At 60.6% G+C, this 24424-nt stretch overlaps 3 protein-coding genes across 19 annotated transcripts in view; 2 read left to right on the plus strand and 1 right to left on the minus strand.

Annotated features, from left to right (window-relative positions):
• TMC6 (transmembrane channel like 6) overlaps positions 1 to 2872 on the minus strand; it is a 20609-nt gene extending 17737 nt beyond the window's left edge. For 5 of the 11 annotated variants that reach the window (XM_027626511.2, XM_027626502.2, XM_027626513.2 and 2 more), the window contains exons 1-2: positions 1289 to 1532; positions 984 to 1065 (exon numbers count right to left, since the gene is read on the minus strand). The gene's annotated coding sequence lies outside the window, so the exon portion shown is untranslated. Of the gene's footprint in view, positions 1 to 423; positions 511 to 983; positions 1066 to 1283; positions 1533 to 2082 lie in introns of those variants that run through there. The other 6 variants (XM_027626507.2, XM_027626505.2, XM_027626504.2 and 3 more) reach the window with 5 other exon arrangements.
• Positions 1728 to 11603, plus strand: TMC8 (transmembrane channel like 8). Of its 7 annotated transcripts, none has more exons than XM_027626518.1 (17): positions 1753 to 1863; positions 2303 to 2381; positions 3684 to 4043; positions 4237 to 4385; positions 4772 to 4921; positions 5244 to 5326; positions 5856 to 5992; positions 6256 to 6403; positions 6651 to 6821; positions 7132 to 7271; positions 8675 to 8798; positions 9053 to 9150; positions 9318 to 9501; positions 9681 to 9811; positions 9903 to 10061; positions 10490 to 10568; positions 11097 to 11603. In XM_027626518.1, the coding sequence occupies exons 3-17, from the start codon at positions 3883 to 3885 to the stop codon at positions 11352 to 11354; spliced, it is 2172 nt and encodes a 723-aa protein (XP_027482319.1). In that variant the 5' UTR covers positions 1753 to 1863; positions 2303 to 2381; positions 3684 to 3882; the 3' UTR covers positions 11355 to 11603. The 7 variants fall into 7 exon arrangements, with proteins under 7 accessions (XP_027482318.1, XP_027482322.1, XP_027482319.1 ...); XM_027626519.2 differs by having other exon boundaries at positions 1839 to 1863; positions 2266 to 2381; XM_027626517.1 differs by lacking the exon at positions 2303 to 2381 and having other exon boundaries at positions 1728 to 1863.
• Positions 11604 to 15875: 4272 nt separating this feature from the next.
• On the plus strand, positions 15876 to 23464 carry C16H17orf99 (chromosome 16 C17orf99 homolog). Its single transcript, XM_027626478.1, has 5 exons — positions 15876 to 15920; positions 16708 to 16750; positions 21484 to 21783; positions 22959 to 23228; positions 23364 to 23464. Exons 1-5 carry the CDS (start codon positions 15876 to 15878, stop codon positions 23462 to 23464), a joined length of 759 nt encoding a protein of 252 aa, XP_027482279.1.
• The last annotated feature ends 960 nt before the right edge of the window (positions 23465 to 24424 follow it).

The raw sequence follows: 24424 nt of genomic DNA on the forward strand, positions 1-24424 counted from the left end.
GTCGGCCCGGTGCTCGGTCTTCCTCCACCCCGTTGTCCCCCCCGGGGGGAACTCAGCACTCAGAAAAGTTGGCTAGGCTCAAGGGGCCTCCTCGGGCAAGGCCAGGATGCCCAGTGTCCTCGCTTAGGGGCATGCAGGATGTCCAGTCTCTGAACCCAGGGCCCACACCATCCAAGCCCCTTCCCCTCCCTCCAGCAGGGGCGGGGCGGGGGGAGGGGCAGCAGAGAGATGACGGGTGGGCTGAACTGGGAAAACAGCTGGAGGTGAAGCTGGTGATGTGCCCCCCAATCCTGTCCCTAGGCCCTCCACAGACCCTCAAGCCTCTCCCATACACCCCTTTGGGGGGCGGGGGGAGGTAAGTGCAGAGGTGGGAAGTGTTCAGAGGCTTGGAATCTGGCAGCCTACCCAGGGGTAGGGGCTCACCTGGGCGCACCCAAGCACTGCCTACGATTTCTGCCCAGCTGACACCCAGCGCCCGGACAGCCGACCCCAGGCCGGGGCAGGTCCGGCAGAGTTTCCGGGGCACACCATTCCTGAGCCCTGAGCCAGGTGGGGAGGGGCAAGGTGGCGTCTCCAGGAACCCCACCCCGACCGGCAGCGAGTCCTCTGGGAGCCGCAGCTGCCCGGGAAGGGCCGCAGCCCAGCCGCGGGGCCCAGGGGGCAGCAGCAAGTCCGGGCGCCCCTCGGCCCCTCTCCCCGCCAGCCTCCCGCTCCCCCGCCCCGGGCCAGTGGTACCGGCCCGCGCGACCCAGCCGGGCCCCGGGGCGTCACCGCTGCCCTCTCCGCTGGGGCGGCCGGCCGGGAGGCGTCAGGCCTTCGGCGCAGGAACTCCCAGCTCCCGTGGCCCCGGGGGCCCCAGGGAATGGGGAGCGGGTGCGGCGGCCGCCGCAGGGGAAGCAGCTGGGCCGGGGGGACCCGGGCGCCACCCCCAAGCCCGGGCCCGCGGCTCCGCCCGGACCGGCACCCCGATCCCCGCCGCTTACCTGGGAGGCGCGGGGGAGGAGGGGCCCTGCGCGCCCGCCAGCCGCTCACCTGTCCCCGGAACCGCGGTCCGGGCTCCACCACCTGGGGGCAGGGGCGCGGGGTCAGGGGGAGGGAGTGCCTGGGGGGGGGGGGTCCAGGGGGCGACCTGGGACCGTCGCGGGACTGACGGTGCCCGAGGGAGCTGCGCCGCCCAGCCCCCGCCCACGTGGTGGCGGGCCTCCGGTGTCACGTGACCCGGCGCGCCCCGCGCCCTCGGGAGACCGTGCCCTCTGCCTGCCGACTTCCGACCCCGTCTCCACCTCACCCCGCCGTCTGAGCTGGGTGCCGGCGGCCGAGCGTCTGGGTCTACTCCAGTCTCAGTCTGAGTCCGGTGTGTCAGTGGGACTCAGTTTCCCCAAGTTTCAAATGGGGACAATAATTCCCCACCCGCCCATTTCCCAGGGCAGTTATCAAAATAACACGCTGCTCTGAAGCCCCACTGATACAGCGCCTTGCCACACTGGATTGGGTAACCCTTTCCTCCACACAACCCCCTGCTGACAAACCACTTCCCCCAAGCAGGCTCAGGACCCACGGTATCACCCCCTCTGGTCAGGGCGTGGTTTCTGTCACTAGTCAGACAACAGTCCTGGCGCACTTCCTGTGTGCTAGGTGGGGAGGAGGGGGCAAGCCCCAGGAAAGCCTGACACTGTGACTGTCCCCTCTGCTGTTTTCTTAGTCATTCCCATAAGCCAGGGAGGTGGACACCTACTCCCTGCTTCACAGATGAGCAAACAGGTGGTGACGTTCATCAGCCCCTTGGGGTGTCCTCTGCCAGGGCCTGAGTCTGGTCCACCCCGGAGCTCCACCGAGAAACCTGACTTTGAGAAAGCCTGGCAGGTCAGAGGGGAGGCTCCCAGGGACTGGAGAGAGAATGGGTGGGATTTGGACAGTGTGTGGGTGGCGGGGGGGCGTCCAGGCGGGGGGAAGCCTTGAGAGGCAGGCAGGGTGGAGGGCAGAAAGGAAGGAGTGGGCCCTCCTGGAGGAGAGAACAGGTGGGCAAAGCCAGGATTCCCGAATGGAAAAAATGCAATGCAAGTGGTAAAGGGGTCTGCAGACCTGAAGTTGGACAAAGTTGGAGGGGTCAGCGTTGCGGCTTTTTTTGCAGCTGTCAGTGGGGTCCTCAGATGGGTTACTTCGGGCTGGATCTTGGTACAAGGCACCGCCGCATTAAGACGGGGCCTGCCCAGCCCTTGCCTCTCCCCACACTGACCCCCCCCTCCCTGCACACCCATGCTCCAGCCACATGGTACTCGCATGACCCTGGCCCAACTTGCAGATCACCTCCTGTGGGAAGCCTTCCTGGATTGAACCCTGTTGGAGCCCTGGCCACTTCCTGTTGACATATTCTTTTGCTGGTCTGTTCCCCTGCCCCCACTCTCTGAGCCCACTGTGTGTTGGGCACCAGCACCCAGTTGGAGCCTGGCATAGAGGAGGGGCTTGGAAAATGAGGGGATCCAGGCAGGGATGCAGAGAAGCTACCAGAACTCAGCTGGATGGACTGGGCCCTGAAGGAGGTGGAGAGGGAGCAAGGAGGAAAGGGGATCCCAGGAGACAGAAACGGCCAAGACAGCTCTGAAACATCTTGCCTAGCAGGAACGAATGGCACGGATTCCTGAGCCCTTACTATAGGCCAGGCTCTAAGTCCCTGAAATGCCAGTGACCCAGGCGGGAGGTCGAGGATTAATGCCAAGGGCTTCTGGAAACTGAGCAGCCCGCAGTGATGGGGCCCACCCATTCTGTCACTATCTCGCTCTCCCCCGAGGACAACCTGCCACCGGCAGATAAGCGTCCAGGCCCCAGCTCGGGCTCCCCAGGCGTAACGGGACCGGTGGAGGCGAGCACGCAGGAGCGGCGGGGGGGGGGGGGGGGGGGACGGGCGGGACACCCCCACCCCCACCTCCCACCCCCTGCCGACCCCGACCCCGCGGGCCCCGCCTGCCTGCCTGCCCCGAGCGCCGCAGGAAGTGGCGGCCCCAGTGAAAGCGAAGGAAACTGTCGAGGTGGGGGCCAGAAGCGCAGCGGGGAGGAGATGGCGGGAGAGCTGGGGTTCCTGTCACGTGACCCCTCCCCCGGCTCCCTCACAGTCCCGCCCGGCGTGGCGGGAGCCGGTCCAACGAGGGGCCTCCTCCTCGGGGGGCCTTGGTCCCTCGTCCCCAGGTGAGCTGGGTGCAGAGTGGGGGAAGGAGGCAGAGCAAGAGGCGGTGAGAGAGAGAGAACCGAGGGGACGGGGCTGCTGAGGGATGGGGGTTATGGCCGCCGCGCTAGGGTGCCCTCCCCAAGTCTGGGGGCTGTAGCCACGCCTCCTCATCTGCGGTCCCCCGGGGGGCGGGGCAGACCCAGTCCTGGGGGCTGGACCCCAGGTAGCGGGCGCAAGGGAGTCCCAGCACATCCAAATCCCGCAGGATATGGCTTCTAGGAACCGTCAGGGTTTGGGACAGGGGCCTGTTCCCACTGGGAGAAGTAGCACGGGGAGAAGAGCCGGAATTGTCTTGCCGAAGGGTGACCCCGAAGGCCTGTGGCCACGCAGCAGGTGTGACTGGGGTGCAGCAGGCTTTGGACCCCATCGCCCTTATCTGTGGCCACACCTGGCTTTGTCTTTGTCTGGGACAGTCCCATCTTTCCATGCCCTTTGGACTTTTCTCCCCATTGACAAACAGGGAAACTGAGGCCTCTGGCAGTGTGTTGCTTTGAGATGTGGACGGGGACCCAGTCCAGATCTGCTCCAGCCGAATTCTCTCTTCATCTCTGGCTGTGCCAGGGCCAAGAGACTGAAGCTCACCCAGCAGGCACCCCACGTCCCTTCTAGGAGGTGGGGGATTGTAGTCCAGCGCCCCCAACCTCAACCCCACCGCAGAGATGCTGAGGCAGTGGTCAGTGCAGTCCAGCCAGGCCCTCGTGGAGCCAGAACCCGAGCCAGGGGTCGAGGAGCTATGGGAGCAGGAGATGGAGCGGCTGCGGTCCTCCCAGGCACTCGTGCAGGAGTTGCCCTATGCCATGGTGGACAAGCGCCTCATCCGGTGGGTTCCCCAGGGTGGGACACGGTGGGGGCCAGATGGTGGGGGTGGGTGGAGCACCCACAGGATGCACCTGTTGGATGGGGGTGGAAGTCACCCGCGGTGGGAAGGCTCCTCTGGCCCTTGGCATTGCTCTGCCTGGCTCGGTGGGCACAGTGGGTGACTCAAGGCCGCCCGCGTCACCGCCCCATCCCAGGCAGCTGCGGGAGCCCGAGGGGGTGAAGACCTCTTGCTGGCAGCGATGGCGGAGCAGGCGGCAGACTGCGGCACGGCGCCTAGGGGAGGCGGCACAGCGGCTGGCCCGGGGCTTTGGGCTCTGGGAAGGGGCTCTCTACGAGATCGGGGGTAGGACCCGCACCCCCACCTCCCACTTCCCCCCTCCCCCTCCCCTCTCTGCAGGCTCAATGTCCGGTTTAGAAACCCGAGGCCACCATCCCGCTTGCCATTGTCCCTTCCGCCCCCACCAAACAACCCCCCCCACCACCAAACAACGCCCCCCATCCTTTCACGCCCCCCTTCGGCCGGGAGCCGGGGCGCAAAACTAGGCGGATGACAGCACCCCCTGGTGGCTCTCAGAGGTACTGCTGGGGGGAGCCTCCCCGACTCGGCCATTGATCTGAGAGGTCCAGGCAGGCCTGGTTCACCCCCACCCTGCTGGGTTGGTCGCCCTCGGATTCTCAGCTGCGCCCCGGCTTGGTGCGGCTCTGAAGGACCTGCTGCTCTCCTCGTAGGCCTCTTTGGCACCGGAATCCAGTCCTACTTCACCTTCCTTCGCTTCCTGCTGTTGCTCAACCTTCTGACCCTGCTTCTCACTGCCGGCTTCGTCCTGCTGCCCCTGGTCTGGCTCCGCCCCCCCGACACGGGCCCCTCCCTTAACTTCAGTGAGTGCCCGGCCCACCGAGGGAATAAAGTCCTGGAGCGCCCACTTGCACCCTGAGGACCCTGAGGGGCTGATCCAGGGCTCAGAGTGTTGGGACAGCCCTGACCCTCTGTGTCTCAATCCTGGGCATCGTCCTGCTTGGGTCCAGCCCGGGGACTCTCCCTGACCGTGCCTTGTGCGTGCCCGACACCGCTTCAGGGCCCCGCTCAGGCCTCCCCAGGATGCGGGGCCCCGGGGGTCGGTGCTACGGTGTATATATAGGGACAGGGCCTCACCCATGCCTTGGGGTCCCTTCCCTACTGGGCCCCTCTCCCTCCCGACAGCCCTTCAGTGCCCTGGTAGCCTCCAGCCCCGGACTGGTGTTCCCAGATTCCACAATCGACTTTGGAATGTTTTAACCGGCAGGGTAAGTGGGCTCCGTCTTGGCTATGCACCAGGAGGGCTGGAGGACCTGGAGAACTGGCCCCAGGGGACCGCAGTCTAAGGGGACCCCCATCCCTCCAAAGACATTTTGGCTTCGAGGGGAACAGTTTTACGTAAACGGGCTGGAGAGGACCGTGATGGAGTCAGAGAGAGGCTGAGGCCAGTATGCACAGCCCAGGGCCACGGTCATCTGTGCATGGCCCTCAGGACCCAGCTGGGGTGGGGGTGCAAAGGACAGAGGGGAAGAGTGTCAGGGCCTGCGGGATAAGCACCACCTCACCCTCATCTCTGGCAGCCGCTGAGTGGTTGCTGCGCAGACTCCTGTATTCCAGTCCTGTCTCTTCCTCAGAGCTGTGTGGCCTTGGGCAAGTTGCTCACTGCCCTGTGACTGTGACATGGGGATGCTCTCCCTCCCTCCCTGATGAGGATTCTGTGAGAGTTAGAGAGTGAGGACATGGGAGGCACTTAGCACACGGCCCGCGTGACCCCGTTGTCATCGTCCACATCCCCAGGCCTTCACCAACACCTACCTCTTCTATGGCGCCTACCGGGCAGGGCCCGAGAGCAGCTCGTCGTACAGCATCCGCCTGGCCTACCTCCTGAGCCCCCTGGCCTGCCTGCTGCTCTGCTTCTTTGGGATTCTGCGGCGGTGAGAGCGGAGTGCCTGATCACCCCTCCCTTGGCGTGGCACCCCCAAAGTAGCAGGAGGGCCCTGGCCTCTGTTCAAGCGGGCTAATCAGTGGTTTCAGGGCCCGGACGGTGTGTCCCCAGCTGCAAGGCTCAGGGACACCGCCCCTGTGCCCCCACCCCTGACCCAAGCCTGCACCCGGGGCGTCAGGGGCTTCCCACCCCAGACCGGAGCCAAGGCGGAGGCCCCTCCCCCATTGGCCCCCGACCTCCTGCTCCCTCCAGGATGGTGAAGGGGCTGCCACAGAGGCTGTTCCTGGGCCAAGACTACAAGTCGCCCGTGAGCGTCAAAGTGTTCTCCTCCTGGGACTTCTGTATCCAGGGACAGGAAGCAGCCACCATCAAGAAGCATGAGATCAGCAACGAGTTCAAGGTGTGTGCGAGGGTCCCGTGTGTGCACGTGGATGCGTGGACAAGCGTATGTGACTATGCGCGTGAGTGGGTGTGGCTTGGGAGTGTGTGCGCACCTGCCTCGGGGTCACGCCAGCCTTGCCTGGATCCTGGCAGCCTGTCTCCCCACGAACACTGACCTGGACCTGAGCGCCCCCTCCCTCTCCTCCACGCAGCACCCTGCCCCCCAGGGCCGGCCCTGACCGACTGTGTCCCCACCCCCGTGACAGGTGGAGCTGGAGGAAAGGCGTCGGCTCCTGCTGGTGCAGCAGGAGACCCGGACCCAGAGGGCCTGCCACCTGCTCACCTACCTGCGGGTCAATGTCCTCATCGGGCTCCTGGTGGTTGGAGCCATCAGCGCCATCTTCTGGGCCACCAAGTACTCGCAGGACAACAAAGAGGTGCCAGGCCACAGACATGCATTCGTTTAATCCTGGCCAGAACTTTGGCAGGAGACAGGATGGTCCCACTTGGCAGATGAGCAAGCTGAGGCTCAGAGAAGTTGACACAATTTGCCTAAGGTCACGACAGGCCAGACCGCCTCTACCTGTGATATCCCCCAACCGCCATGCTGCCACTGGAATAGTCCGTGGGCTTCCTGATGCCAGGCCTGCACCAGGGGGACACTTGAGGGGGCTATAGGGCACCCCAGGGGTGCTGCTGGGGGCCCTCCAGCCCCTGGGTGCCCCCTTACCTGCTTTTCCCCTACAGGAGTCCCTGTTTGTGCTGCTCCAGTACCTGCCCCCTGGGGTCATCGCCCTGGTCAACTTTCTGGGGCCCCTGCTCTTTGTTTTCCTCATCCAGCTGGAGAACTACCCTCCCAACACGGAGGTCAACCTCGCCCTCATCTGGTGAGTGCCACCACTGGGGGTGAGGGGTGGGACAGCGTGTGGAGGGTCAGGTACAGAAGGTGCTGTGTCCTGCTGTCCATCGGGGCCATCCACCGGGTACCAGGGCGCCCAAGCAAGGGAGGGCATGCAGGGACTTCCAGAAAACACCATCTCAGGAGCCTCCATCTAAGGTTTTCCAGTACCTTCCATCCAAAGCCAGCCAGCAGCTCGCGCCACGCACCAGTCATTCAGAGGGGCCAGTGACAAAACAGCCAGAGGGGGTTGGGAGCCAGCTCCGCACACAGGGAAACCAGGAGTATGGGAGGCACCCAGCTCCCATATGCCCCAAGGGTTTACAGCCCTTGACAATCTTCACGTGACCTGTGAAGTGGGGACCATCCTCAGCCCCATTTGACAGATGAGGAAACCGAGGCTCTTAGGGGTCAAGTGCCTCAGCCAAAGGCAAGCTCACTATGCCTGCTGGATGTGGGTTCACGTACAAGCCCTCCTCCATGTGGGTGCCGGGACACTCCCCGCCCCATGCTCTGCTCTGCCCCTCTCAGGACCAGGATCCTGCCTTGGACCTGAAGCCCCTCCCTGAGCTCCCCCGCCCCCGTGAGCCCCAGCTCTGCCTTTCTGTCTGCTACGCGCCCCCCCCCCCCATTTGGCTCTGTCTGCTTTCCCTTCTGCTTCCCTAGTGCAGAAGCTGTTGGGGCCCATTCAGCTTTCCTGCAAGGTTGACTGTGGTTTGAAGCTTTATTTTGGGAGCAGGTAGTAACACATGCACATGGTAAAAAGTTCAAAATGCTCCAAAGGATGAAAGATTCAAAAAAAAATCAACGCCCCCCCCTCCACTTTGCCTCCCAGGCTCCCTCAACAGAAGACCCTCGGTTCCCAGGCAGACTTCTGTCGCCTGTCATCACTGAAAGTCCACACTTAGATATAATGGGCATGTGATGGTTTGGGGGTAAGCCATCCTACTGTGTGGTCCAGTGCTGCGGTATTTAGTGGTGATGCTCGTGTGTGTGATGCATGAGACGGTGTAAGTGGGCGAGGGCGTTAGCAGGCAGGAGAAGAAAGATCTCCCCTGCCATAAGAATATGAAAGGCCCATATGTGCCTGCAAAACTCCAAACTGAGCGGGAGGGTGGGGGGAGGGTAGCTGGACTCCACAGTGTTTGCCAAACTGATTTAAAAAACAGAACCCTTCTCTCGTGAATCATCTGGAGACCAAGATTCTGGGGAACACACTTTGGGAAAGACTGCCACGGACAGAGCAGGCTGGAAGGAGGCTGGGCTCTGGATTTAGAGGGGGCTGGACCCAGAAGAGACGTGATCTCAAAAAGAGCTGGCCACACATGTAACCTGGGTGGAATGCGCCCACGCACTTGAGCCCCTCCCCCTGACACCGTCCCGCCCCCCCAGGTGCGTCGTGCTGAAGCTGGCCAGCCTGGGAATGTTCTCCTTCTCTCTGGGCCAGACCGTGCTGTGCCTTGGCAGAAACAAGACCAGCTGTGTGTCCTACGGCTACAACGCCTGTGATTACCAGGTGGCTGGTGGCTCCATCAAAGCCTGTCTCCAGTCTCACCTTTGCACGAGAGCAGCCCACCTCCAGGGGGCGCCGTTCACAGCACACGATGCGCTCGCTGTGGGGTTTCCCTGCTCAGGTCTCACCCTGGAGGCCCGGGTTCTAACTTAGCAATCATATCTGGTCCAGGCCAGGCTCCTACACCGCAGAGGTCCCTAGTGGGTGGGTAAGGGGCGGCTGGGGACCAGGGGTGACAGGTCCCCCCTCTGCTCCAGTGCTGGGAGAACGCGGTCGGAGAAGAGCTGTACAAGCTGAGCATCTTCAACTTCCTTCTCACGGTGGCCTTTGCCTTCTTTGTCAGCCTGCCTAGGAGGTGAGACATGGGGCCCCCCGACGGTGGGGAGAATGGGGCTTGTCTGGGGGTGGCCGCTGGCCACGGCCAAGGGTGAGCATTTCTCCCCAAGTGTCTCCATGTGAGTGAGTGTGGGGGGGGTCGGTGGTCCTGACTAATGTGGGTGCCGGGACACTCCCCGCCCCCAGGCTGCTGGTGGAGCGCTTCTCGGGCCCATTCTGGGCCTGGCTGGACCGGGAAGAATTCCTGGTGCCCAAGAATGTCCTGGACATCGTGGCGGGGCAGACCATCACCTGGATGGGCCTCTTCTACTGCCCCCTGCTGCCCCTGCTCAACAGCGTCTTCATCTTCCTCACCTTCTACATCAAGAAGGTGAGCGCCCACGGGCTGGGAGGGGGCCCGGTGCACCTGCGTGGGCGCGTGGAGCCCCCGTCAGCCAGGCGGGTCTCGCGTCCTGCTTCTGCCGGCCGCCTCAGCGTCACTTCCCTGGGCCTCAGGCTCCTTGGCACCTGCGAACTGGCTAATGACCCCCATGTGCTGTTTGCCCCCAGTACACCCTCCTGAGGAACTCTAAGGCCTCTCCTCGGCGATTCCGCGCCTCCAGCTCCACCTTCTTCTTCCAGCTGGTGCTCATCCTGGGCCTGCTCCTGGCCGTCACGCCCCTGGGCTATGTGGTCAGCAGGTGAGGGCTGCAGAGGCGCCTGCGGCTGGTGGGCAGGGAGCTCCTCACCCGGGGCCCTGACACCAGCCCGGCGCTGGCTGTCTCTCCCCAGCATCCACTCCTCCTGGGACTGTGGCCTCTTCACCAACTACTCGGCCCCCTGGCAGGTGGTCCCAGAGCTGGTGGCCCTCCGGCTCCCGCCCCCTGGCCAGCGCGTCCTCCACTACCTCGGCTCCCACGCCTTCAGCTTCCCCTTCCTCATCCTGCTCAGGTGCCTCTCAGGGCAGCATGGGCCAAGGGAGGGCACACCTGGGAGCGGGTCCTTCCTTCGATGGGCACCCCCAGGCAGTCTCATGGGAGCTCATGGGGGCCAGACAAGGACAGGCAGGAGGCAGGGTCCCAGAGGACGGAGCATGGGCCCAAAGACAGGTAGCCCTAGGTAGCACCCTCGGGATGTCACCTGTAAAGTAGGTACATATATGACCAAGGGGGAAACACAGCGCCTCCTGCAGACAGACTGAGAACCTGCCCTGGGGAGGAGAGGGGCTGCCCGCGGAGGAAGGAGAGGGGAGATAAAGGGGTCTGCAGAGAGAAGAACCCCGGGAGGCATTTCGAAGAAACTGAGGTGGGGAGAGAGAAAGGAGGAGGAGGCGCCTGCCATCCAGGGATGACTGACCTTGGATCCCTGTCTGTCCAAAGCCTTGTCCTCACGGTTTGCGTCTCCCAGTCCCAAGCCAATGCGAGGGCCATCCAGGGGCTCCGGAAGCAGCTGGTGTGGGTGAGTGTCCGCTGGGCTGGGGAGGGGCCAGACCTGGCCCTGGAGTGTGGCCTCAGGCTGGGAGCCACGTGACAGGAGTAGGGCCTTAGGCTTGGGACACGGTTGGTAGTTGATAGGATGCTACAGCGGTCGCATCACACGCATCAGCAGAGCTGACGTTCGAACTCTAGGTGGCGGGCGTGGGCAGGACCCTGGTGGGGGCGTGGTCTCGGACCCGGCGGGGGGCGGAACCCTGACGGGGGCGTGGCCTATTCTGGGGGCGGGACTCTTGTGGGAGGGGCGTGGTCTTTGGCTTAGCTGGGGCGGGACCTGAGGGCCGACCAGAGGCGGAACCGTGGTGGGGCGTGGTCTCGATGTGGGGCGTGGCCTCCGGTTGGGGGCGCGGCTTGTGCTGGGCGGGACTAGGGGCGGGGCATCGGGAGGGGGCCTGGCAAGGGACCCCGGACGGCGGACCGCGGAGCTGCGGCCGGCTCCTGGGAGGAGGCGCCGCTCGTAATCGGTCGCTCCCTCCCCACCCCCTCCCCACAGCAAGTCCAGGAGAAGTGGCACCTGGTGGAGGACCTGTCGCGGCTGCTACCGGCGCCGGGCTCCGGCGGTTCTGTGGGGCCCGAGTCTCCTCACTCCAGAGCTTCGCGCCCGCGGTCCTTCTGCCCTGGATTCCCGTGCCCGGGCTCCCCGGGCCCCAGGGCCCCCAGGCCGGAACCTTGCCTCGAGGATCCCGCCAGGCCAGGCGGTGCCCCGGTCCCCGCCCCTAGATTCCGCTTCCCCAGCGGCTCAGAGCTGTAGCACCCACCCCTGCCTCCTCCCGGAGCCTCCCCAGGACCCGATCTACCCCCGCCCCGCACCAGAGTGCCCCTGGCCCCAAGCTCCTGCCCCCTGGTGACCGCCGCTCTCAGTGGCCCTCCAGCAGGACGCCGGAGAGCCCAGGGGGGCAGGAAGAAAATATGGGAAGTTGTATTTATATTTTTACCTCAGTCCTGTAAAGTTTCTATTTTTGTTGAATGTTTTATAACGTACATAATATATGAGTAGAGTAACCCCTGAATGCAATTTATAAATACACATCCACGGGGGCTGTTCAGAAGGGCTCCCACTGTGGGGAGCATCGCTGCAACATCTGCGGGAAGGGCAAGGCCTGGCCACAGTTGAGCAAACCTGCGCTGGGGGCTTGCTGTGCTCTGAGGGCACTTGGGGCCCCACAGCCTCCTGCTGCCCTTCTCCACTGTGAGACCAGTGAGCCCCACAAGCAATGCTTGAGTCGGCTAGCGGCAGAGCTGACACTTGAACTCGGCTCCAGCCCGGCGCGTTCCTGACCCGGATCCCGGAACCCCCAGGGCTTCCTTGAGTCTGAGGAACAGTGGGTCCAGGGCCAGCCTCTCCCTGGCAGGATGCCTCACTTCACGGTCTGTTCCAGCCCAGGACCTCACATCAACAAAGTGGGCCCCCTGAGGACCCCAGGTTAGAGGCCCCTTGACCACACCTTCTGCAGGCCTGTCGCCAGCCCTCTTCTGTGCACCCTCACCCCCGCCGCCGGTGTTCAGCCAGCCTTTAAGAGTGGTGGGTAAGAAGGCGCCCCAGGAGGCTGCTGGGCATGTACAGACCTGCACTGAGACACACACCAAGTGTCGGCCTGGGAAGGGGGTGGAGCCAGCAGGGCGTGAAGGCCCAGCAGAGATGCAGCCCAGGGCTTCGGGCCCCTGCCTCTGCAGTGGCTCTCAGCCTTAGAACACTGGCCCTGTGCCAAGGCTGCTGACGTGCTCGGCCCAGGTGCAACCAGCAGCCAGGCATCGGGACTCTCTAAAGCTGCCAGGTGACTCTCCCCGGCAGCCAGGGCTGAGAACGCTGGCCTAAATAACTGTTGGGAGGGAGGGCCAGGAGAACCCCCATGACATGCTCGCAAAGCCTCTCCTTCCACCAGGGGCCTGGCGCCTGGCAGGATTCCCAGCCTGGGCACAGCTGGGCCTCATGCCCTCAGGCCTTCACATGGGCCTTGAAGGCTTGGCTGGTCCCGCCCCTCCTGTGGCTGTCCTCTCTCACTCACCCAGTGTCACATGACCCGTCAGTCTGTCGACAAGTGCATGGGCTCAGTCAGCCAAGGGCCACCGGCCTGTCCCCAGGGAAAGTGACACATACGGTTAGCAAGCGGCTTAGGGCCAACGTGTGGCCCCGACCTGCAGCGGTAGCATCAGCAGGCAGCTTGGCAGGAATGCAGATTCTCAGCGGCCCCCACACCGCCGGGGCTCCTGACACAGAAACTGTAAGGGTAAGGCCCAGCGCTGTCTTGTGGTGAGCCCCCAAGGGCCCTGCCGATGGTGCCTGAGGAGTAGAAGGCGGCACCAGACACCAAGGTCCTTTTCCAGTCAGCTTCGCATGCCTTTGGCAGACATTCACTGAGAACCAGCCAAGTGCAACACCGGGAGAAGACAAGCTTGGGAAGGCTTGGGGAAATCAAACTCTGGGCCTGTTTGCTCAGCTGAAACGTGGGGCTGACACCACCCTCCTCTGAGGGGCTGTGAGGATTAAATGAGCAATTACTTATCAAGTGTCCTGACACATGCCATGAGGCACCGAGGCTTTCTTATGGCCCCGACTTCATACAATCTAGGTGACCTGGGTCCTCATGAGTCCTCTCCTGCATGCAGAGGAGAACCAGCCTTCTCTGCAAACACTCCAGTCTGATGGCACACAGGTGGTCGCTGGGGAGGGTATCCCCCATGAAAGCCTGGGGGAAATATCTCTCGAGTCGGCCCACCACGCTCTCCTCTGACCTGCTCCCCAAATACACTGATGGAAGGAGGAGGCTTCTCAGGAGCTGCCTGAGCTCAAACTTCTTCCCCTGAGCACAACATGGAGGAAAAAACCACAGGTGTGGAGATGGATTGGCAGCAGGCTAGACGATCCCTCTGTGCCTCTTCCATCCTCAGTTCCTTCAATTCCTTCCCCCAACCACTTCAGCAGAGCGAGGACAAACTTTGGAAGAGAATTTGCCTACGAAACTAAGAGAGAATGCTCGCTCCCCACACGCACAGAGGCAGGTGGGCCCATAGGGCACACCCCAGGGCGTGAGTCAGGACTCAGGGTGGCAAGTGACAGATGCTGATTCTTGCCTGCTGGGCAGATGGAGGACCACCAAGGCAACTGATGAATCTAGTCCCCAGGGGAGCCCCGGGACATCAGCCCCCAGGCTCCGGCTACCCCCCTCCCCGCTCCCCATCATCCCTGCTGCCGCTCCCAGGTGGGCAGGTCATCTGCTAGACCAGCTTCCCACCATGCCCAGACCTCCCGGGCCTCCGCGGCTTTCCCTGAGGAGGGCCAAGGGTACCCGAGGGCAAGGCTGTTTGTGCCTTCCTTGGGTCAGGTGCTCACTCCTGGGCTGTGCAGGGGGTGGGTGTGTAGTCCACCTGTGGAACTCTGCAGGAGAGAACAGGCCCCAGTGGAAGCAAATGGATCCCTGGGGGTGGGCCATCTTCCCTGAGGAAGGCAGCCCAAATGGGCGTTTTCTGCACAAGCCAAGTGAACCTGTCCAGTAGCCCTGGGCTTGGCTTGGGAGGAGCCCAGCTGCCTGGGGCAGGCAGGTGCCAGGGGTTGGCTGTGGGGCTGGCTGGGTCCTGGCCCACACCTCATCTGCTCCCTCCATTCTCTCTGGGCTCCAGGCTGCCCTGAGCCCCCAGCCCTGAGGGGTCCCGCCCCAGGCTGGCCTCAGTGTTCTCAGAGCTCTCCTGGCTCCCTCCACCCTTCCTTCTACCCAGATCCAGTGAGCTCTGCTGGAGACTGCTGAAAAGGCCATGCCGCCATACGTGATGTGGGCTGGCCTCCTTCTGCTCTAGCTGGAATTGGGTTCAGATCCTGGGGCATGGCCCCTATCCATGGGCGTCAAGCAAAACCCCTCCCCTCTCCGAGTTTCCCTCCCTGCATCACGCTCCTGGGGTGACCAGGGGCCTCATCCGGTCTGAGCTTTAATTTGGGGGCTGAGCCCAGTGCCAGCCACCCAGCAGGTGCCCAGTAGGTGGTCACTAATGAACCAGTGTGAGATGGGCAGAGGTGGCCTCTCCTGCCTGCTTCTCTAACAGATCCAGCCCAGCAGGTGTCCTGAGTGTATGTCAGACTCCCCTGGGGGGTTTAGGAAGGACCCTCATGATAACAGGCCCATCCCAACAGTCCAGAATAAGGATCCTATCTCAAAATCAGAAGATCAGCAACCTTAACACTCCCTTGCCAGGTAACATACATATTCCAGGGGTTAGGACCTGGGCATCTTCCTCCCAAACAAACCCAGTACAGCTCAGCGGTGGTGGCTGAGTGTAAGCCCTGGTTTGGCTCCAAGGCCCAGGGGCCTCCTAATTCCCCCAGAGGGTGTGGGGGCCCAGCTGTTCTGAGCCCAGCCCTGGTTGCTGAGGCCATGGGGTGCCATGGCCTCCGGGTTATCTCCCTGCTGCAGGCACACACCCTAGGAGCATCCCAGGGGCCCCAGAGTGGAGGTGGCCCTGCTGAGGGAGCTCTTGCAAGCCTGAGCAGAGGGCCTTTACCCCAGCAGAGGCATGAGGCTCCTTCCGCTGTTCTGCTTGGCCATGCTGGGTGAGCTAATGGGGACATTGTTGGGGGGCAGGGGGGACCACCGCCAGGGCCTGGGGGAAGCAGGCTGAGGGTGCAGCGATGCCAGGGAGCATAGGAGAGGGACCTGGAGGCACACAGACACTTCCAGAAGCACAAGGACAGAGAGGGAGAGATGTGGGCTTGAGACCAGCCCCTACTGCACAATGAGGCCCAGTGATTGCTTTACTGTGCTGGGCCCACTATTTACTCATCCACAAAAGAGCTGATGATGCTGAATGTTGTGGCCTCAAAAGAGCTTCTGTGAGCAAAGACGCTTGTTGAGTCCTAGGCCTCCCTTCTGTCCTTGGCAGGAGGCTCTCTGGGTGGTCTCCGGCCTCCCCTCCACCCTGGGCTCCCTGCTTACTCCCTTCACACACACACACACACACACCCCGCTTCCAGGCACCAGCGGCTTCTCCGGGCAGCAGGAGGTAGGTGAGTAGCCCAGCACGCTTGAGGGAGATGGTGGGTGCCGTGGTGGGTGCCGTGGCTGGCGGAGGTTGCTGATGGTGTGCGGGTGTCTGGTGGTGGACAGATGGACAGTTCTGGAACTTGGCCTCAACCCCTGCAGGGCCCTGGAGGGCATGGAGAGGAGCAGGTGGGCAGGCCAGTGGGGGACCTCCAGGGGACTTGGGGCAAGGAGAGAGCTGGCTTCCAGCTGGGCTCCGGTGGGGGGAGGGAAGGGGAGCCGAGAGCGTGTCCCTGGGCCGGTACATGCTAGTCACTCTACCCCAGGTGCCCGATCTGGAGATCTGTCGGGTGGGTGTGATTCCAGTGAGGGCTGGAGGCACCCGGGGGGGGTCACTGGGGTGGAGGAAGTCCAGGCTTCCCCAGAGGTCCGGCAAACGGAGTCTGGCTTACTCTCAGAGGCAGCTGGAGGGCGCCGGGCCCCTTCTCCACCAGGGGGTGGGTACAGAGCCAGGGGGAGGGTCCCTGGTCCCTCCTCCATGCCTGCCTCCTCCCCCCCTTCTCCAGCTCTCCCCCCACCCCCATTTCTAGCCCTGTGACCCTTAAGGTCAGGGTGGTGGGCTACCTCTTCCTCTCCGCCAGGCTGGGCGGTGGTGTTCCCCCGTGACCTGTCTCCACCATCACCTCGCTGGGGCCACCGGGTCACAGAGCTGGCATCTGTCTCTATTCCACTGAAGGGTGGGTCTCGCTCGAATGCGGGACAAGCAAAATTATCATTTCCTCATTTGCTTTAAAAACAAACACGTCAGTCCTGGTGTTTCTGCTAAAAAGAGAGCGGCTGGAGGCGGCAGACATTTGCGTCCCCGTTTCGGGAAGTACCTGGCCAGGGCTGGTGGGCCCCCCTCCGCCCCTCACTTCTGCTCAGACTCTTGCCCAACAAGCCTTGTTAACTAAACTCCAGAGAGGCCAGCTGGGAAATCACTCATTCATTCAACAGAGACTGTAGGAGTACCTGTTTGGTGCCAGGCACGGTTCTAGGCCCCAAGACGGAACCACAGGGTGCAGAAAAAAACAAAGATCCCCACATTCCCGTAGTTTACATTCCAGCGGGGCCGCGGGGGTGGGGGGCAGATGACAGATCATAGGGACAATAAGCACCTTCCACAGTGTGCTGGAACCCAGTAAGTCCTAGAGAGAAGCAAGCAGGGAGGAGTGGAAGGGAGCACGGGGGGATGGGGAAGGGTCAGCATGTATTGGGAGATTGTCCCTGAGAAGGGGACACCCGAGCAGGGACACAAAGGAGCCAGTAGAGCCTGGGAGGCCTGCGTGCCGACTGCAGGAGGCAGTGGGGAGGGGAGAGCACGATGGGCAGGAGGGTTGAGTAGGGAGGGCTCGGTGGACTTCGCTACAGAGGGTGGGGTTTTCATGGAAGCCAAGGTCTGGTTTGCCCTTCAAGGCTGCTGTGTTAAGAGACGGGATGGGGACCGTGGGTGGAATCCCAGGGAGCCATCAGGCTGTTTCTGGGATCCAGAGGAGAGATCGGGTGATAGCCAGAGCCCCCGGGGGGAAGTGGTCAAGACATGTGCTGAAGGTCAGGCCAGCAGCGCGTGCTGGGGCGATGGGATGGGAAAGGCAGAGCCGGAGAAGATGATCCCAAAGTTTTTGGCCTGAGCAACTCAAAGGATTGACCAAATAAAGTGCAGCCTTACCATGGAATATTATGCAGCTAAACACTCCCATGGGGGCAAGAAGTAGGGCACAAGAGGTGGGAAGTTGAGAAACTGAAGAGCCAGGATGTCGGAAAGATGATCTCTGTGTATTTTGAAATCCCCAGGCATTGTGGCCGGTGTGGTATTGAGAATGATAGGAATGGGGCGTAGGAGTCTTCAAGGAATGGTGGGTGTTTCTAGGTAACTAACCCAGGGGAGCAGGGTAGAATACGTCTGAAGACACAAGGTTCAAGCCCGGTGTTTAGGGAGGAAGGAGGGAGAACAGTCCAGAAATGCCAAGGGGATGTCCACCCCTGTCCTCCCAGGTCAGTGCCAGGGAGGCTGTGGGGACCCCATCATCTGAGACAACCACGGGGTAGGCCCTGACCTGGGGGGGAGGCTGGTTCCCATAGGCGTCGGCGAGGTGTCGGAGTGCCAACTGAGCCTACGTTCCTGAGGGCTCTGTGGGAGGATGCCAGGGTCGGGAAGGTTGGGAGGTGGTGGGGTGATGGGGGATGTGCAAAGCCTCCTAAGAGCTGGGGCAGGGCACGGAGGATGACCTGTGGGCCTGGGGCATCCCGTGGGGCTGCCGTGAACGCACGACAGTGTTCTTGCTCAGAGGGGGGATATCCGGATGAAGCACGGTTTCAAACTACATCGTCCTCCTGACAGCGAGCAAAGGAAACTCGATGGATTGTCCTCCATGTATTCCTAAAACTTGTGTGGAGTTTCTCAGCCATGTTCAGAAGAACCCCTTGGAGGGGGTGCTGTCCTAACTTCCTGGGACTGCCGTAAGGAATTACCACACACTGGGGGGTTTAAAATAACAACGAGTCATTCTCTCCTAGTTCTGGAGGCTAGAGGTCCGAGATGGGGGTGTCGGCAGGGAGATGCTGACCCAGGCCTCCTCTCTCCTGGCTTCCGGTGGCTCCTGGCAGTCCTTGGCATTCATGGTTGGTGACAGCATCCCTCCAACCTCTGCCTGCTTCTTCATGTGGCCTCTCCCTGCGTGCATGTGCGTCTCTGTCTCTCCTCTTAGTAGGGCCACCCTAATCCACCATGGATCCCCGGAGTGCATCTGTAAAGACCCTATTTCCAAATAAGGCACCATTCACAGAACCTGGGCGATAGGGCTTGACCATATCTTTTTTGGAAGACATAATTTGACCCTCAACACGTGGGCTGCTTGTTCAAAATCAGATCCCGGAACAAGCCCCCCCACCCCCTTAGGTCTAATACATTGGATCTCTAGGGTTCGGACTCAGATCTCTAAGCCTCTGGTTAGCACAGACACAAGCCTGGAGACAGGCGGGGGCGATCCTGAAGGGCCTCTGAGCCGTGGGGGCAGCAGCTCCGAGGTCCCTGCATTCACCCCAAGGGACTTCCTTCTCTCCTTAGCGACAGAAGGAGGCTCTGCACAGCTACCCATTCAGCCCAGCCCAGCTTGGCTCAGCTTCCGGTCTGAGCGTGGGCCTGTCTCTTCATCACACTGAGTGTGCCGTCCCATCCTCCAATGCTCTGATGCACTTAATGAATTTTTAATTGAATGCCAGCCCTCTCATTATTGCTGGGTTAAATGCACAAACTAAACGATCAACAAAGACCACACCAGTCTTGTTAGAATATAAAGTGAATGCCCTATGGCCTAGTGTAGTCAGAAGTGACTCTGGTCTGTGAGTTTATGTAAATCAAGCTTTTATTATTGGCCCTCGAAATGGAAACCAAAACAGCCCAGCTTTTTCTTTTAACTTTTATTAGTCATTTCCCTCCGTGAAGGGAGTGAAGAAAAGTGTCATCACATTTAGCACCCCGAGCCCCATTTCCCCTGTGGAGGGAGATTCGGGCCCCAAGAGCATCTGGGCAGTGAGGAACTGGCCCTTTGGCCCCAGGTTGCATCCACAAAATTACTGGTGGCAGTGTGCAGAATGGCGCCCCAGAGACCACACTGGACGCTCCGTAGGGCTTTACTTACTTCAAATCCAAGACTTTGTGTGAAAGCCTATTTGGAAAAAAAAAAGTACTAAACTATGGGGGTTCTCATGCCGTTGAGAAACAGGAACAGATGAGGAAACATTTGTTAGTGTGTGTGCAGCCGTGGGCAGGGCTAGAAATCTGATTCTGGAAGGCTGCAGATGGTTGTCAAGACCACGGTTTCTCAACCTCAACACTTTTGACATTGGAACTGGACGATTCCGTTATGGGGCTGTCCTGTGCGTTACTGGATGTTTTAGTGACATCCCTGGCCTCTACCTACTAGATCCCAGGAGCACCCCCCATTCATGGCAACCAAAAATGCTTCCAGACACAAAGGTCCCTTGGAAGCAAAACCAAAACCACCCCTGGCCAAGAACCACTGGTCTAGAAAGAAATATGCTTAGTGGTCAGAACCTTTAGGATTCCTAGGAAATGTCTCTGAAGGAAGCACATTCTAGTTGGTTCCAGTTCTCTGCTCCGTGAGCAGTTTTCTGATGGCAGTGTGGTTTCCAGAGCCAGTGTGCCCACCCAGCAGGGCAAGGACGATGTATGAGGCACATGATACTTTGATTTTGTCAACGCTTTCCTCTATGCCCCCCAAGCACTGCCCCTACACACTCTCCTTGAACAGGCACAGAATGTTGCCCACAATGCAGCCTCCCTCCCAAACCCCCACTGAGGGGCAGCTTTGTTTCCACCCAACCTCTGTCTGGAAGAATTCAGCATGGGCCGCAAGAGGGCCAGTAGGAAGCTCTTAGAAATGTCTTCTGCATCAAATCAACTCCAGGATCCGCCTGCAAAACAGAGCCGTTAGTTACGTCCAAGCAGAGAGGCACTTGTTGATGGAAGAATGCAGGGTGCCGCTGGAGAGTGGGTCTGGTCCTGCATCCCCCAGGTGCTCCAGCATCTGGTCCTGCATCCCCCAGGTGCTGGAAGCACCCAGTCTCCTTTGAGGGCCTCCCTGCTCTCTGGAAATCCTGCTTTCCCAAGTGGCCTCTTTCTCTCTGGCTCAGCTCAACCCTGTTGATCTGGGTCCTACCCTCTACCCTCTCCTTCTGACTGTCCCTTTAAACCAGATGTTGACCTCTCTGGGGCCTGACCAGCTCCCCTGCCTCCCAGGTCCCCTGCTGGGTTTGGCACTGAGCAGGAGGCCTCTGATACTAGTTCAGTGTGCAACCAAGGAACTGCCTTCTCATGGGAGGGAGTCGTTCAGCCAACAAACAGTAGATTTCGGGTCTCCTGCCTTGGGCCAGGGCTACGGTGATGTGCAAGAAGGACTCTAGCACCTGTCCCCTGCCACTTACAGTCGACCAGCTCATTGAATCTAGAAGTTGAATTCAGTGTTGGCTCTCCTGACCTGTGTCCCAAACTTCTCCGTGCTTCCTACTCATGTCCTAATTTCATTTTATTTTTGTAGGAAAATATTCTGGGCAAAAAGAATCTAAACCCCAGAGATAGACTTTTATCCAGGAGGCCTGCCTGCCTTCCCGCCTGCCTGCCTGCCTGCCTGCCTTCCTTCCTTCCTTCCTTCCTTCCTTCCTTCCTTCCTTCCTTCCTTCCTTCCTTCCTTCCTTCCTTTTCAAAATTGGGGTGAAATTCATATAACACAAAATTAACCATTTTAAAGTGACGATTCAGTAGCGTTTAGTGCCTTCACAGTGTTGTGCAACCATCACCCTATTTAGTTCCAAAACATTTCCATCACCCCGAAAGGAAAGCCCCAACCCACAAGCATTCACTCCCCATCTGCCCCTCCCCCAGCCCCTGCCAACTGGCAATCTGCTTTCTGTTTCGGGATGTTCCTATTCGGGACATTTCATGTGAATGGAATCGAAGATAGTTCACCTTCTGTGTCTGACTTACCTCACTCGACGTGATGTTTCTAAGGCTCGTCCGCGCTATAGCATGGATCAGAACTTCATTCCTTTTTATGGGTGAGGACTATTCCATCATGTGGCCAGGCCAGGTTTGACTTATCCATTCATCCACGGATGGCCGCATGGGCTACTTCCACCTTCTGGCTAGCGTGAATAGTTCTGCTGTGAGCCTGGGTGCACACATAGCCGTTAGAGTCCCTGTTTTCAATTCTTTTGGTAGATATCCAGAAGTGGGATTTGCTAGGTCATATGATAATTTTTTAACTTTTTGAGGAACCGCAAAACCGGCATTTTCTTAAGGTGCTTGATCAATATTGGTTTCCTTCTTCCCCCTTGGACCCTTTCACCTGCCAGAAGTCACCCCTGAGACCTTCATTACCTACAAAGTCCTGGAGGTTTTCCCCAGAGGCCGCAGGGTGGCCATAACGTGCCACTCACCCCAGGCACGCCCGCCCATCACCTACTCCCTCTGGGGGAGTCAGGGCACCGAGGTCGCCAAGAAGGTGGTGAAGACCGGAGACCCGGCCTCCTTCAGCATCAACATCACGCTCAAGTCCAGGCCAGACCTGCTCACTTACTCCTGCAAGGCGGCCTCCCCCTGGGGCGAGCACTCAGCCAGCACCAAGCTGCAGATGTACTGGGAGCTGTGGACCAGTGAGTGCACGCTGGGGGCTGGAGGAAGGGCAGGGTCTGGGCTAGAAGGCAGGAGGCTGGGGACTGGACAGGTTGCTCACCTCCAAAGCCACTCTGGGTCCCTTAGGCCTGCGCCCAGAACAGTGTAGCTCCTGGCCGGGCCCCAGGGCACCATCTCCTGGCAGGGACCTTTGGGGTGGGCGGAAGTGACCGGGGCCTGGGCCCCATCAGTTGAGCTCTGGCCTCATTCTGATAAAGTAGGCACTTTTTGTGCTTTATCTAGTTGAATCTTCACTGCACCTGGAGGGTGGGGTTTGTGGTTCCTGGCCTATATAAAGCCTTGGTGATTAAGAATGTCGCCCCAGCTCCAAAACCTGTCTTCTTCCCACTTCTTCTCTGATCTTAATTCAGGTGTCCTTCCTGGTGGCAGGCACGGGGTGTGGTTGAGGGGAGGGGAGCTGGAGGATGTTGCCCAGGCCAGTGGTGGGCCCCTGGCCCCCTGACTCCGCCCCTGAGAGGAGCCAGCCTAGTGAAGGAGGGCCCAGGATCTGGAGCCCTATGGTCAGGGTTCAAGTCTCAACACTTAAGAGGCTGTGGGTCCTGGGCAAGTCACTCAACCTCTGCGGGCCTGGTTGCTTCATCTGCAAAACAAAAATAGTAATAGTTCCTACCCCTGGAGGGCAGGAAGGATTCAGTGGAAGCTTCTAGTAGGTGGTCAGTATGCCACAAGGGGCGGTGGTTGTTACTCATCCGTAAGGCTATTTACAGCATTAGGCTGAAGGCCCCGGGGGATTCTAGAATCTAGAATCTTGTGACAGTTCTTGTTCTGAAGGAACTATTCCAGTAAAAGAGCCAAGACTGAAAGAATATAAATAGGGTTGCCAGATAAATTTTGCACAGGACATAGTCATTATTTACCTGAAATTCAAATTTAACTGGGCATCCTGTATGTATTTTTATTTGTTAAGTCTGACAACCCAGAATATACCAAATGTGAAATTGTGTAGTACACACTGCAAGTAGAATAGAAGCTCAGACACAAGACGGAGGGGGTAATCCGAAAGGCTGCTTGGAGGCGGGAGCCATAACAGTTAGGCCTCCAGGCTCAGTAGGCATTTGGTAACAAGGGAATTTGCTTGGGAGAGGTTGTGAAAGTCACTGAGCCACACCTGTGCTAACCTCGTCCACCCTCTCAGAGCCCGTGTCCCAGCTGCAGGCTACCTTCACCTTGCTGGACAGAGGATCCGGCCCCAGCGTAGAGATTTCCTGCCGGGCGCCCTCGGGCAGCCCACCCATCACCTACAGCCTGGTGGGGAAGGACGGGTCCGTCCACATGCAGCAGAGACCAAGCTATGGGCAGCCTGCCGACTTCTCCTTCGCCCTTCCCAACACGTCCACCTGGCTCCAGTGCCAGGCTGAAAATGACCTCAGTACCCAGTCCAGCCCCTTCAAGCTGGTGCCCCCCGGTGAGAGGGCCCCTTGGTTCCCGGACGGGCAGCAGTGGGAGGTGGGAGAGCTCTGCCTCGCCCTGGCCAAGAGCAGGGAAGGGCGCTGAGACCGGGGGGGGGGGGGGGCAGCTCAGCCACCCCCCTCCCTCGCAGGACAGCCGCCCCAGGGGGCCATCGCGGCGCTGGCTGGCAGCCTCACCTCCATTGCCGCTGTCACCTCTTGGTTGCTGGGCCGGGCCTTGTGGACCAGGTAGGAGATGGGTGCAGGATGTGGGGACCGTGAGGACGGTGGGTGGCCTTTATGGGCCACCAGGAGCCCGGCTGGAGGCAGCGGGTGGTGGGTCTGTAGGACGGGGCTGCTGCCAGGGCAGACAAAGGGCCACATGGATCATGCATGACTTGCAACAGTTCACGAAGGGCGTACTGGGTGCCGAGTGCCTGCTGAGGGCTTGCCCAGCCTGGCTTTATCTGACCCTGACCAACACTCCCAGCAGGCCCGTGATGGAGTCCCCCGGCCTCTGGAGGGGGCATATTCGCCTGTCTTCCTGAGGGGTCAGAGGAGGGACGCCAGGAGTAGGGATGATGCCCCCCGGGGACCAGGCTGGATCAGGGGCTTCTGCTCTCCACGGCAACCACATAGGCCGGGGCTTCCTGGCTGGTGACAAGAGGCAGGGCCAGACCTCCTAGGGTCCCCACTCCACTGACCTGGAAAGTGACCAGGGCCCTTGCGTCATCCATCCCCTTGCCCCGCAGGCCTCAGTGTGCTCCACCTGTCTGGCCTTTGGCAGCCGTCACCTGTGCCCCGGGAACTTCTTACCTCCTTGGGCCTCTAAGATACTGCCGTCTCCTGGTTGCCTTCCTCCCTCCCTGGCCGGGCTTCTCAGTGGCCATTGTCTGTCCTTGGTACTCCTCCTGTCTCACCTCTGGGTCCCCCCTCCCATCTCTGTCCCTTCCAGAGGCCAGACTCGTGGGAGACCTGCGTCACCCCTCTGAGCCTCTGTGTTCCCTTCTATAAAATGGGATATAGAGACAGGTTCTCACTCGCCATGTGACCAGGGGCCCGTGCTTGTCCTCTCGGTGATTCAGTTCCCTCCCCCTTCATTTAGTGGGGTGACTAAGCCTTACACCCCTTCTGCTGCCCAGGGCGCTGATGCACTTGGCACCATAAAACTCCCAGAGGCCTTGGGAGGGGGTGGCTGAGATGTGTGTTTGCC

The sequence above is a fragment of the Zalophus californianus genome, chromosome 16 (genome assembly GCF_009762305.2).
Source record: "Zalophus californianus isolate mZalCal1 chromosome 16, mZalCal1.pri.v2, whole genome shotgun sequence".
Classification (NCBI taxonomy): Eukaryota; Metazoa; Chordata; class Mammalia; order Carnivora; family Otariidae; genus Zalophus; species Zalophus californianus.

Coding starts and splice junctions, on each gene's coding strand:
- TMC8 (XM_027626517.1), top strand. CDS start 3,883: ATGCTGAGGCAGTGGTCAGTGCAGTCCAGCCAGGCCCTCGTGGAGCCA. Junction 6,822..7,131: donor ACTCGCAGGACAACAAAGAG/GTGCCAGGCCAC, acceptor TTTCCCCTACAG/GAGTCCCTGTTTGTGCTGCT. Junction 9,812..9,902: donor CTGGGCTATGTGGTCAGCAG/GTGAGGGCTGCA, acceptor GTCTCTCCCCAG/CATCCACTCCTCCTGGGACT.
- C16H17orf99 (XM_027626478.1), top strand. CDS start 15,876: ATGCTAGTCACTCTACCCCAGGTGCCCGATCTGGAGATCTGTCGG. Junction 15,921..16,707: donor CCGATCTGGAGATCTGTCGG/GTGGGTGTGATT, acceptor GGCAGATGACAG/ATCATAGGGACAATAAGCAC. Junction 16,751..21,483: donor CCACAGTGTGCTGGAACCCA/GTAAGTCCTAGA, acceptor TTCACCTGCCAG/AAGTCACCCCTGAGACCTTC.